Source organism: Ahaetulla prasina, chromosome 17 (assembly GCF_028640845.1).
Source record: "Ahaetulla prasina isolate Xishuangbanna chromosome 17, ASM2864084v1, whole genome shotgun sequence".
NCBI classification, from domain to species: Eukaryota; Metazoa; Chordata; class Lepidosauria; order Squamata; family Colubridae; genus Ahaetulla; species Ahaetulla prasina.
Genome location: NC_080555.1, coordinates 1575170 through 1589403, shown reverse-complemented (window position 1 = coordinate 1589403; position 14234 = coordinate 1575170). Strand labels below are relative to the sequence as shown.

At 44.2% G+C, this 14234-nt stretch overlaps 1 protein-coding gene across 1 annotated transcript; it reads left to right on the top strand.

Moving 5' to 3' along the window:
* Positions 1–5641: 5641 nt before the first annotated feature.
* On the top strand, positions 5642–8620 carry LOC131186813 (cornifin-A-like). The gene is made up of 2 exons (XM_058160739.1): positions 5642–5767; positions 6527–8620. Exon 2 carries the CDS (start codon positions 6542–6544, stop codon positions 7274–7276), a length of 735 nt encoding a protein of 244 aa, XP_058016722.1. The 5' UTR covers positions 5642–5767; positions 6527–6541; the 3' UTR covers positions 7277–8620.
* The last annotated feature ends 5614 nt before the right edge of the window (positions 8621–14234 follow it).

Genomic DNA, 14234 nt, shown 5'->3' with positions numbered 1-14234 from the left:
CCAATACCACTCTGTTTGTACTCATCCCCCACCACCATCATTACATCCTAGGAGAGATGAACCACAAAACAGCCACCGTGACAGAATGCCTAGAGGGGCCTTCTTTTGAGAGGGGTGGGCGGCTCTCTAGTAATTCGTCTTGATTTGTGGAGTTGTTAGCGAATGCCACAATCGGTTCTTTTCATTACACTCAATTCAGAAGTTGTGGGAGCGTCATCGCTTGAGACTTTCAAGAAGAGATTGGACTGCCATCTGTCAGGAATGGTGTAGGGTCTCCTGCTTGGGCGGGGGGTTGAACTAGATGACCCACAAGGTCCCTTCCAACTCTGTTAATCATCTGTTTCTTTCCTTCATGTCAGAGATAGACAACCTACAGATCACCAAGGAAGGATGAAATGGAAATCTAAGAGCCCTCATCTGTATCTTCTCAGTTGGGTCAACTTCAAAGGACCAACGGCCCTTGCGAAAGATTCTCAAATTAAGAATGTCATTTCTTGGGATGCTATTGTGTTTGTGGCACCCACATTCACAGCGACTTCCAAAGCAGCTCAGTTCAACCCACCACAAAGGAGGATCAAGCCAGGATCGGGTTCCGTGGTTGCCAGAAAGTCAGATCACCTCAATGACTCAGCCTTCTGTGCCGCAACCCAACTGCAATCCTATAGGATGGTTTCGGAGGTTGAGAAGATTAAACATGACGTGGAAACATCAGGGTTCACCTACTTGGGAGTAAGCCTTACGCAAGTCTGACTAAAGGGCATCGCTTCAGTCCAGGATGCCGACATGACTAGGGAAAGTGAGAAGTGAAAATTAAAGCATTATGTTCATTAATTTTTTTAAAAAAATTAGTTGCAGGGTTCGTGACATCTTTTTGAAGATTTTTGAACATTTTCGCCTTTTAGGAAGTTGAAGTGAGTGTCTTTTACAAGTTGGATGAGTAAAAAGGCCCAAAGATTAGCTGCCGAGTCAGTTCTCTTTGTCGGAAGACAAAGCCATGTCCCATCTTATTTCTTTTCCCAAGTTATCGCAAGTTTTGGGATGACCTTCTCAAGGCGCTGATGGAATCAACAGAGAGGTTTACTCATGGTGTCTTCATGCCTTGAAGGGGTCTAGACAGCCATTCTATCATGGATCCTGAAGGTGAAGATCAGGATATCTAGATCAGGGGTCTCCAACCTTGGCAACTTTAAGACTTGTGAACCTCAGTTCCCAGAGATTTGCTGGCTGACGAACTCTGAGAGTTGAAGTCCACAAGTCTTAAAGTTGCCAAGGTTGGAGACCCCTGATATAGATGATAGATGAAGTCCTTCAACACTAGCTAATTCTATTCCTAGTGTCAACTCGCAAAGCATCCCCTGGCCTGCTCTCAAGTTGCCATAGGCAGCAGGGGGGGGATGAGGAACCGACGAAACTGCACAGCATCCAAAGACAGATTCACATTCCACGCTTATCTCTCTCAAGGCTGTATCCCAGGGTTACTTGCAGCAGCTGGAGGGGAGTGACCTCTACACCCCGTGAAACTGCTCTGGTGCGAATGCTTGGGAATGTGCCAACATGAAGCTCCTAATAAATAACTGGATTTCTTTTGAAGCTTGGCTCGAGGCTCCTGATTTAATTAGAGCATCCATCGGAACTCTGAGCCCTAGAACATGCCATGAGATAAGTTAAGACAATGATGTAATGAGTTGGTAGTCCTTCAGACCAGGGGTCTCCAACCTTGGTCACTTTAAGACTTGTGGACTTCAACTCCCAGAATTCCTCAGCCAGCAAAGCTGGAAGTTGAAGCCCACAAGTCTTAAAGTGGCCAAGGTTGGAGAACTCTTCTTCAGACAGCTTCATGATGGAGTAGACACTGGTTCTCATCCATTGACTTCTCATCCAAGAAGCTTCAGTCGGTTCTGACTGAACTGTCGGTCAGAACTGAAGAAGCTCCTCGGACGAGAAGCCAAAATGTCTCCAAGGAAAAACGATGCGCGGTTGCCTTTTGGGAAAAAAATCGTCTTTGGGACATGACGGAAGCCACATTCTTTCTTGCAGTTGCTTGCCTGGTCTTGCTACATTTCTGAATCGCCCCTGACAGCTCATTGTCCAAGAGACATCTCTGAATCTTGTTTTGTTTTTGTTGTTGTTTTTTTAATTTTCCCCCGCAGGTGTTAGCTGCAGGTTTTGTAATTGAAAATTAGCTCAGGATTGGAATGAGTAATGCCCCAGCTGAAGGGCTGCAAGATTTTTTTCCTGGGTTGGGCCCCTGACTTCATGATAATGGGACACACCTCGCCCCTGTTATTGAACGTGTCTCGGCCAGATTCCATAAATCAATATGAGCTGACGTTGTGGTTTTACAGGCAGATATTTTATTTTTCCTTCGCCAGATAATATCTGTTGCATGTCTCCTTAGAATAGCCCCGTCCATAGATTAGACTAAACGGTGGCAGTGAAGACGATTAAGTAGCACATGGAATGCAATCTTTTAAGTGTCCTCTTCCATCTTTTTGGTGGTATCTCATATGGCTTCTTGGTGCTGGTTGTGGTGGTAGATCATTAGAAGGTGGATGGTCATCATGGATGATCATTAGGACTTCTTTTTTAAAAAATAATAATAATAATAATAATAATAATAATAATAATAATAATAATAATAATAATAATAATAATAATAATAATAGATGGGGAAGAAATGGAGGGAGTGACAGATTTTATTTTCCTGGGCTTCAAGATCACCGCAGATGGGGACTGCAGCCAAGAAATTAAAAGATGCTTGCTCCTGGGGAGGAAAGCCATGGCAAATCTAGACAGCGTACTAAAAAGCAGAGACATCACCTTGCCAACAAAAGTGCGTCTAGTCAAGGCGATGGTTTTCCCAGTTGCAACGTATGGCTGTGAAAGTTGGACCATAAGGAAGGCTGAGCGCCAAAGAATGGAGGCCTTTGAACTCTGGTGCTGGAGAAGACTCCTGCGAGTCCCTTGGACTGCAAGGCGATCCAACTGGTCAGTCCTAGAGGAGATCAACCCTGACTGCTCTTTAGAAGGCCAGATCCTGAAGATGAAACTGAAATACTTTGGCTACCTAATGAGAAGGAAGGACTCCCTGGAGAAGCGCCTAATGCTGCTCTTTAGAAGGCCAGATCCTGAAGAGGAAACTCAAATCCTTTGGCCACCTAAGGAGAAGGAAGGACTCCCTGGAGAAGAGCCGAATGCTGGGAAAGATTGAGGGCAAAAGAAGAAGGGGACGACAGAGAACGAGGTGGCTGGATGGAGTCACTGAAGCAGTCGGCGTGAGCTTAAATGGACTCCAAAAGATAGTAGAGGACAGGAAGGCCTGGAGGAACGTGGTCCATGGAGTTGTGATGGGTCGGACACGACTTTGCAACTAACAACAACAAAGAGAGAGAGAGAGAGAGAGAGAGAGAGAGAGAGAGAGAGAGAGAGAGAGAGAGATGTGACATTGAAACCCTGCAGAATTAAGAGGTCTTCTGAAGGCCGTAGACCACCAAGGGAAAAGCGGATCTCGTTTTTGTGTCAATAAAAGAGACAATTGCGAAAGGAACAGGAGATAAACTTTTAAGATTTGAGTTGGATTTATTCAATTCAGCTTTGTTCCAATCAGTGCACAAAACAAAGTCCATTATCACTCCAGTGATGTCCGTTTCTTAGTTTAATGTCGCTATTTTCCCTTGAAAAAATATATCCGAAGGTGCTGAGAGTGAGCAATTCCTTCCACGTTTGGCTTCACCATAAGGTTAAAATGTTCCTTCTGGCGTAATCGGAAACAGCTGACGGAGAAACAAGAGAAAAATCATTAGATCTAAGCCATAGTTTCTCCTTCAACCAGCTTCACACCTCAGACAATCAGCCCGCAGTTGCCAAGGCCAAGATAAATAGGCTTGCAAGACATTTCAACGTTGAACATTAGCATCAAGACGAAAACATTCCCCGAGATGTTTGCTGAAGTTAATTAATAAAACCGGCTATCTCAGGAGTTACCCTGTTACGGAAGCAATGCTGATTTGGGGATTTTGCCCAGAGGGGGGGAAAAAAATCCGATTTGCTGATTTAGCAAAGGTCCATTTTGAAATGTTTGCAAGATGGGACAAATGGAAGGGATGATCTCTCACACCCTTTCTTGGCAATATTTCAATGTCGGTTGCCAACTGTCAACGTTGGCTCAATTTTTGGGGCCGTCCGACGTGATTTGAATAATTGAGTTGTACCTCTAAAAAAAAAGAGCCAAAGATTAGGAACAGGTAAGAACAATGAAGACGTTTTGGAATAAAAACTAAGGCATTTCAGTGGGAATAAAACATCTGGAAGCACCAGAGTTGGAGCTCCCTCAACTTCAGATGGCATCCACCATTTCCACTGATTAATTGTTCTCACTGTCAGGAAATTTCTCCTTAGTTCCAGGTTGCTTCTCTCCTTGATGAGTTTCCATCCATTGCTCCTTGTCTTGCCTTCAGGTGCTTTGGAGAATAAATTGACCCCCCTCTTCTTTGGGGCAGCCCCTCAAATATTGGAAGACTGCTATCATGTCATCCTTAGTCGAATATATCCAATTCCTACAACCGTGCTTCATGTGTTTTGGCCAGAAGGAGTTTGTGGGAAGATCTAAGATCTTTCTGAGATTCGATTCAGAAGACATTTGGTTGAATCTCTGAATTGAATGAGAGTCAATCCAATCGTAAGGTCAGGTTTCAACTATAAAATCGAACCGATTTTATGATGGTCTTTCTCCATAGATAGAAAAGCTCTCTTCACAGTCCATGCCCAGTGCCAGCCCAGAATTCTGGAAACTTCAGATGCTAACCGTGAAAAGATGGATAATGTATAAAATTCAAACGGATTTAAGATAGAGGAGGTTCGTGGTATGCCTTGTATTCTGATAATGTCTTATGTTTCTCAAATCTTTCCTTTTTTTAACAAAAAAAAAAAAGTACCCATGATTACAACATAAAAGTCTTCCCATGGCGGGGAAAAAAAAACACCCCACCTTCGATTAAGAATTTGATCAATTGTCTTTTCCTCAATTAATTAATTAATCCAGAAAGCAACGGTGGTTATTTCAAGCTTTTACACTCACATAAGGCCTTCTGTGTATGTAACAGTAGCAGGGTTGGAAGGGACCTTGGAGATCATCTAGTCCAACCCAACTCTCTGATCCAGAGCAAATGAATGTGGACACAATCTGGAGATTTAGACCTCTCACATGGCCTCCTATCTAAGCAGAAGATATATTTTTAATTTAAAGAGAGGGTTCTCCAGTTTATCCGAGTTTTCCTTCGCTCATCAATGACTTTCTTGTTTCCCACTGACTTCGTTCAATGACCGCCAAAGAGCCAAAGAAGAAGATCTCAAAAGCTATAGATGCATGGAGGACACCATCTCTTCTGAGTCAAATGAAAACTTCCAATTATCTTCGTGCAAAGAAGGTGGCCGGTGAGTCCACCATGGGTCACCTTATCCCCTGCCTCAGTTTTCTTTTTCTAAGCATAGCCCTGCCAGTTCTGAGGTTGAAGGATCTCAGAACTTCTCTCTACCATATGGGTCAATGAAGAAGATTGGTAGATATTGCATCAAACCGTCTCAGGAAGCAAAGTTCAAGAAGGGAGTTGCCTTCTTGAAGACAGTGATTAATCCCAACCTTGTGAAAAGTTAGAGTCACCCTGATTTGCACACCCTATCAGAAGGGCTGGGCTTGGGGACGATATAAAAGTGTTTGACATCAGGGAACGACCTAATTCCTTCCAGCATTATCTCGGAGACCTGTCAGGTAAGGCTGTTCCTGCTCTTAGCACTTCTCAACGGAGTTCTAATTTCATCCTGATCTTCTACATTTCTGGGGTTGCTGGCATCTTCTCTTTCAGCTCCAGTGCTGCTATTACTGCTCACATAAGCTCCTCCTCCTCTTGCTACTGGGGTTACTACTCGTAGTGCTACTACAGCGTGTAGCTACTGTTCCTACGATTGTAACGTTTTGTGGGTAACTGTGCATTAAGGGTAATTCATCCAACAGGGTGTTTATTGTACGAAGGCGATTCCTTCTGCATTTTGCGTTGTTCAATAGAAAGCTTTTAGATTTCATTCATCCATTTGTGGATGATGAGATACAAATTGTGATAATAATGCTTGATCGCTTTGAGGTCTTCTAGTCCAGGGGTCTCCAACCTTGGCAACTTTAAGACTTGTGGACTTCAACTCCCAGAATTCCTCAGCCAGCTGGCTGAGGAATTCTGGGAGTTGAACTCCACAACTCTTAAAGTTGCCACGGTTGGAGACCTCTGTTCTAGTCCAACTCTCCTGGTCAGGCAGAAGACCCTCTACCACTCCAGACCAATGGTTGTCCAATCTCTTCTTTAAAAAACTTCCAATGTTGGAGCACTCACCCCTTCTGGAGGTGATCCTTGGGGTTCCTTCACCAGGTTGTGGAGCTATTAATGCCAAGCGGTTTGATCGTTCCTTTCTCGCAAATGTTTCGTGCCTGTGAAAAAGTGAGAAAGTCCAATGCGAACGCTTTCTCTCTGATTTGCAGGTTTTTGGAGTGAAAATGGCGTCTTCCCAGCACCAGCACCAACGCAAGCAAGCTCCCACTTTGCCACCTGAAGTCTGCAAGACAGCGCCGTGCCCACCGGAGCAGCAATGCAAGCAACCCATAATTGTGGACGTGCCAACTCCACATGTGCCAGAGCCTAAGCCGTGTCCCCCACAGGAGCCGCCGGTGGTGGTCATCCCGTGTCCAGAGCCTAAGCCCTGTCCTCCAAAGGAGCCTCCGTGCAAGGAGCCACCGGTGGTGGTCATCCCGTGTCCAGAGCCTAAGCCCTGTCCTCCAAAGGAGCCTCCGTGCAAGGAGCCACCAGCTCCAACCCCACATCCTCCGCAGGAGGAACAGTGTTGTCAACAGAAATCTCAAAGCAAGGAGCCACCAGTCATCCCAACTCCATGCCCGGAGCCCAAATCACCACAAGAGCCTCCATGCAAAGAGCCACCAGCACCAACTCCATGTTCTCCTAAAGAACCAGAACCGTGTCCTCCAAAGGAGCCAACTCCAGATTGCCAACAGAAGACTCAAAGCAAGCAGCCTCCAACTCCGTGCCCGGAACCCAAGCCGTGTCCTCCAAAAGAACCTCCATGCAAGGAGCCACCAGTCGTGGTCATCCCAACTCCGTGCCCGGAACCCAAGCCGTGTCCTCCAAAAGAACCTCCATGCAAGGAGCCGCCTCTCTGTGACCAGCAGCAGCAGCAGAAGAAGCAGCCGTGTTCATGGCCGCCCCAGAATAAATGAGCAAGTCAGCGAAGAATCCATCTCTCCAAGTCTACATCTTACCACGTCAAACATACCTCACCTTTGTGTTCCTCTGAAATGCTTTAAGAAATTCTTCTAACGTTGCAGAAGTCTCACCCGTAGGGGAATTATAGCAAATGATAATATCATGTCCATAAATGTGATTATGTTTCAATTTCCAACCAGAGTGGATTTTTCAATAGAGGTGCAATATAGTCTCACGTTTTCTCTTTATGTTAACCATACTGTTGCATTTATTCTACTTTAACAGTCAAATATTCCTGAGAGTCTCACTCGTCTGTAAAGTTTGTAATTACTTCTTATTCTTTGTACCATTTATATATTCCCCCAAAGGAGGTGTGATGGGGGACTCGGTTGATTTTTCCACACCAAGATTTTTCCAAGAACACGGCAGGGTTGGGTGTCAGTGAAACGCAAAGCTAGCTTAGACCCTCCAAGGCAGTGGTGGGATTCAGCCAGTTCTCACCACTTCGGGAGAACCGGTTGTTAACTGTCTGAGCAGTTTGGCAAACTGGTTGTTGGAAGAAATCATTAGGGCAGAGAACTGGTTGTTAAATTACTTGAATCCCACCACTGCTCCAAGGGTGGACTATGAGAAGCGAGAAGTGTTATTTTAAGCTCCTCCCCTTCGCTATCAGGAGAGACGTAGTCTAGTCAGCTATTTGCCCCACACTTTAGATAAGACAAATTCCTAGGTCAACCAGCGTGGCCGATCTGCTCGCTGTAGAGAAGTAACTGTGGGTTGGTGGATCTCCAGAGGTTGATAGACTATCATTGGACCTGTGGTCCTATTGGCTAGGATGGGTAGAAATTGGACTACAAACCATATCCCTAGGGCCATAAATTCTTCACCTTGGTTTGGAAAGTCCAACAGACCTTTAGATCCTGCAAGATGTCCTTCGAAAGGACCTCAGGTGTCTTCTGGAATGACAAGACCCATCAGAAAATGCTGGGAAGTTCTTTAATCTTCAGGGTGAAGGTCAGGAAAAACTCAACCTCTCAGCTTCCAATGGAATATTGGGGAAAGGACGAAACTTTTCAAGGTTTCTCAATCGGAGTGAACACCCCCCCAAAATCATTAACCTTCACAAAATCATGGGTTTCAGTACAGTAAACGCAGGTTTAATTTTAATTTTTTAAATCGTGAACTGGCTTGCAGGAAGCTGACTTTGCCGGATGACACCTGTATCATGACTGGGTGGCAAGAGTGTCTCCTCTTCATGGAGCCAACGTGTTGCCGTAAAGGCGCTGAGTCCTCACACTTCCGAATGTATCTTTAACCAACTTGTAAATAAATTGAACGAATAAAGGAAAAATGATGAATCGGTTGACTTTTGTTTTGAAAGTTCTACGTCTAATTTGGGTTAAAAAAAAACAACTGCACTGCATCAGTTTTGGTTCCTGGAAGTTCAATGTTGACTTTAATTTAAAAAAAATACTAATTATACAAAGCAAGTAGTGCATCTTAAGGAATGGAGGGGGGTAAGGCGGACAGTGGTTGGACAGATGTAGATAAGTTAACGCCTTCCAGTTTAATTCCCAAGCTAGGTTGACTGAGGTTGACCTCAACAGCATGTCAAACACAGGTAACACACCTGCCAAATTTCAGGGATAGTGTTCACGCCAAGTCTTATGCAAAGCAACGTTCAAGAATTTGAGATCTGCCAGATCTGAGCTAGTGCCAAGATGAAAACTGGGTCATTTGGGAAGTCAATTTGGATTTCCCATATAGTCGAAGTCCACGATCTGTAGGTCAAATAGAATAGTTTTAGAATTGGGAAGCACCATGGCTTCTATTTTTGACTAAGTGAGGAGATGACCTCAAGCAAGTAGGAGAGAAAGAAGATAAAGTGGTGGTGGCCACTTTATCTTCTCAGTTTTCTAATCGCACCCCACGGCTAGAGAAGAAGATCTGTACATTTCACATAAAGTTTCCTGGAGAACATCAAACACTGTTAGATGATCATCTTGAGATCAGGGCTTCAGAACCATCAGCAGAAGTACAATTAGTGGGCCTTCAAAAGAGTGAACAGTGACAAGGAGGAGACCATCCCACCACACTGCAAAGGATACCAATCACATGTTGCAAGCAGAGCCAGTAGATCTGGAGAACTTCCAGATGTGCCCATTTCAAATCCCAGAATTACCCAGACAGCATGGCCCTCGGGAAAGAATTCTGGGATTTGAAATCTCTGCAACAAGAGATTAGACGATCACAATGTAGATCAACAACAGAGAAGGCCTTCTATGAAGAAACTGGTCTACTCAAGGTCTACCTACCCCATGAGACCTTTGGGTGACTTAAGCCCTAAAGGCTAAATGTAGGGATATGCTGGGAAGCAATTATAACTTATCAATGAAAAAATACTGTGCTGATAAGAGATCAATTAAAAATGATATGCAAAAAAATGCAACATTGCTAACAAAAGAGAAGAGGTGTCGTGTACGCTGATGTGTATGCTGATGCATACACAACATGGGAAGGCTGGCAGTACACAATTAGTCTACTGGTTTATGCTAGGTTGTAAGAGAAGCAGATTAACTGTCCCAGCGTGTTTATTCACTTTCCTTCTTCCTCCAGCCTCTAGTTCTTATCAGAATAAAAATGTTCTTGCATTCTTGGCTGAGCCAGGATTCAGCCAGTCTTGCAAAATTCACATCAGGAAGTTTTGTTTGTTTGTTTGTTTTTTAAAGACCTATCTCTGCAGGTTGGATTTGGGCGGGGGGGGGAAGGAGAAGGTTTGTGGAAGAAGGAAGAACATTAAGGAAGCTGCGTGGGAAAGGGTTTAATAGTGGGCTTTATCTGGGAACCTGAAATGAAATATGGTAAAAAGCACCCAAAGAAGAAGAAAGAACAACATCAGTACAAAATATTTAGATTTAGAGGGGGAACAGTCAACATTTGAGTTGGGTTGGGTTGGGTTGGGTTGATTGGGTTGAGTTGGATTGGGTTGGGTTGGGTTGATTGGGTTGGGTTGGATTGGATTGGGTTAGGTTGGGTTAGGTTGGGTTGGGGATAGTTCATCCCATTCCTTAAAACTCTTATCGACAATAAAGGTTTGACTGGGACAACACTACAGGTAGGAGTAATGTCATGAAACTGTGGTCTTAAGTTCACACCACTTTAAAAACACAATGAACGCAAGCTTGTCTTCTGCCATTCTGAGGAGTCCAGCGAGATGTTGGTGGCTCCAAGATCCGTTTCGATGCAAGGAAATGAAGCTAGGCAAGAAAGCAATCGCACAGCAAAATTGAAATGTACGGACAAGGCATGAGCACTGAGAAGGTTGTGAGAAGAATGAGGACACAAGTATGGATATGCTTACAAACAAACATTTATTGGTGGGCTTCCATCTCTACGTGAGGGACGCTTCCTAAGGGAATTTAGCACTGCTCCTGGGGGAGTTGGCAGAAACACCCCTCATTTCCAGATGGGCAGGTGGGATTCTGGTATGAACTTCCAGTCGATCCTGAGCAGGGAATTCCAGTTGATCCTGGGCACTGAGATCCAGTAGATCCTGGGCACTGAGATCCAGTAGATCCTGGGCACTGAGATCCAGTAGATCCTGGGCACTGAGGTCCAGATGATGCATAGCAGGTTGATGGCTCAAATGATTTTGAGCAACTCAAAGTACATTGGCAAGGTATTGATGGGGCACATGGGGTCTGCTTGCACTGCTGTTGAGACATCTTCAGCTCAGAGACAACTGAAAAGATAAAAAGCAAAGATGCATTTCTTGGGGACACATAGTTACAACCAAAACTTCTTGTCCTCCAGATTTGGGGCAATAAATTTGATTGGGTGCAGTAGGGGGTCACAAATCACAGTCCTGGTACATTTGTCATGCCTGGTCACGCCTAGCTTGTTTAGCAAACCACAGGCAAACTTTCAGCTTAATTCATGTGCGGAAAAAACCTTGGTTCTTAAAGATCCTGGATACGTTCATGCAATCTTCAAAGCAAGGAGAGGAAGGAAAGGGAGAGAGGGAGAGAACAGAGGGGGGAGAGGGGGAGAAGAAAAGGGAGAGAGAGGAGAGAAGGAGAGAAGGAGAGAGAGGAAAAGGGAGGGAGAGAGGGAGAGACAGAGAGGGGAGGGGGGAAGGGAGAGAAAGGAAAAGGGAGAGAGGGGAGAGGGAAGAGGGAGAGAAGGAGAGAGAGGAAAAAGGAGGGAGGGAGGGAGACACACACAGAGAGGGAGAGAGGGGAAAGAGAGAGAGAGGAAAAGGGAGAGAAGAAGAGAGGAAGAGAGAGAAAGAGAGAGAGACTGTTGAGTGTTTTAACTACAATAATATGAAGCAATACAAACTAAATTGAACTAAAAAGAAGAAAGAGAAAAGGGACAAATAACAGGAAAAAGCTAAAACTGGGGGGGGGAGTAAGAAGATAAAGAAAAAGAGAAAAGAAAAGTAGAAAAAATATATCAAGAAGTGGTTTCTCATTTTCTTCAAACCAGTTACAAGTACAATTATAGTTTAACCTCTCTATGGTTACATCATGACTCATTTCTTTCTCAATCTTCAAAAGGAGGACTCCAAAGTGGAGATCAAAGAAAATCGCACGGAGAGGGCTAGGACTAGCTGTCCACCTTTTGAAATCACACCCACCACTTCTCCGCTAATGAGATCTAAAATAACCAAACTGAGTTAATAAGAGAGATTTTTGGGAAGGGCCGTTCGTTAAGTAGGAACCTAAATGGCTACGTGTGAAATCTCAGCTTCTAATCTTGAGCGGGCGAGTTGAGAAAGAGAGCTGAGCAAAACTGGGGAAGCTCTTGGACTGAGAACCATAGTCAATCAAGTGACCTCTACTGTGCAGAAGAAGGCATCAGCTTGAAGGAACTTCAGCTGAGCATTTCTTCTCCACAGAAGGTGAAGGAAGGTCTGCCTGAGGTCTACCCATCCTAGATAAAACAGTCTTGATGTTTTCCATAATTAACACCTGCCTAAAGGACCATCAAAGTCCCATTCATTCAACCTTAGGCATCAATTCAACCTTGAAAATATAATCACCGCAAGTAGATCTTGAGGAACAGAAATATTGAAATGAAAATAAATACAGCAATGGAGAGAGATAAGAAGAAGGAGAGAGATGGGAAGGGAGAAGGAGGGAGAGAGAAAGAAGAAAGGGAAGAGGAGAGGAGGAAAGGTAGGGGAAATAAGAGTAGGAGAGAAGGTTAGATAGGGAGGAAGTGGAGAGGATGGGGAGAAAGGAAGGAGAAGTAGAAAAGGAGTAGGAGAGGAGAGAAGAAAGTAGGGAGGATAAAAGAAGGGAGGGAGAGGAAGGAGAAGAAAAGATTGCTGTAAAAAGGAAACGCTGAAATGGAAGAAAGGCAACCCCGAATATATTTGAATATATTAGGATAAAAATTGAAACAGTAAAAAAAAAAAAAGAGAATGAACATTAATAAAAATGGAGACATTAGAACTTGAGGGCGAAAGAAGATGCAACTTAGGGAAATGAGCAAGGAAATATTAGGATACGGATAAAAATTATGAAAAAAGAATATTCTGGCAAACATTGTAACTAAGTAAAATATATTTGAATATGTTAAACTACATAAGATGTGATCTGGCCAATACTCTGTTCATAATCTATGTATGTGTACGGGGGGGAAGGGAATTAAAAAATCAATAAAAACTTGTTTGTTTGTTTTTTAAAAAAGGAGCAAGTACTTAAGTTGAATTTGCACCTTGCTTCCCAACGGATGTGGTTGCAGGCAGCCCTGGCTAGATCTTTGCTTGAACCAACTGATTATGGAAATTGTGGACCCTTGATGAAGAATTGGGCAGAGAGAGAGAGAGAGAGAGAGAGAGAGAGAGAGAGAGAGAGAGAGAGAGAGATGCCCCAAAGCAAATAGAACCAACTTACCCCACGACTTGATGACAGACGGCGACGCTAAAAGAAGGTTGAAAGCTTTGTCAGTTGTCCAAAGGAAAGATCTTATATAGCTCCTTGTGCCATAATTCATCAGGAGACATAGATGACAAGGTCGGTGGCTTGGCTGAAGATTGACAGAAAGAGAAGCCACCCTGGTGCCATCAGCTCCTAAATTTCCCTTTTTCTTTTCTTTTCTTTTTTTTTTTCCGGAAAAAGAAAATCGAAGGACAGAAGGAGCATCTGCCCTCGTGGAGAACAACGTGTGTCTCTTAATTAGGCTTTGATAGATGGCCGAGTGACGGCTAATGAAGCATTCCTAAGTTTGTCTTCCGATCTTGAGAAAGCCAACCTTGGTTGACGGCCATCAACTTCAGCTGGCATCATGAGGGTGGGTGGGGGGGATGAAGGCCAGAAGGAGAAAGTCCAGCAAATTCCGCATCCTGGATTTGCCCACCCCTAAATCTATTTTGCAAATTCTTTGAGGGCTTAGTTACCTAAATTAATGAAGTTGACCTCGACTGGAGGCGAAAGGGGTTCAAATTAAAGCCAACTTGGAAAAGAGACAAGAATGTTCGTTGGGTTATGAAATGTTCCCCTACCACGAATCTTCTATTTAAGGTGCCCTCTGTTGTGGGGATGCAGTGGCTCGGTGGTTAAGATGCTAAGCTTGTCGATAGAAAGGTCGGCAGTTCAGCAGTTCGAATCCCTAGTGCCGTGTAGTAGGGTGAGCTCCCGTGACTTGTCCCAGCTTCTGCCAACCTAGCAGTTCGAAAGCACATAAAAAATGCAAATAGAAAAATAGGGACCACCTTTGATGGGAAGGGAACAACGTTCCGTGCGCCTTTGGCGTTGAGTCATGCCGGCCACATGACCACGGAGACGTTTTTGGACAACGCTGGCACTTCGGCTTTGAAACGGAGATGAGCACCGCCCCCTAGAGTCGGGAATGACTAGCACGTATATGCGAGGGGAACTTTTACTTGTTGTAATGGTGATTGTTATTTTATTCTTCAAGGAATAACCTAGGACAGAAAGCAAATAAAATGGTAATGTTCTTTAG

Excerpts from the sequence above, each read along its gene's own strand:
- LOC131186813 (XM_058160739.1), top strand. The coding sequence starts at position 6,542 with ATGGCGTCTTCCCAGCACCAGCACCAACGCAAGCAAGCTCCCACTTTG.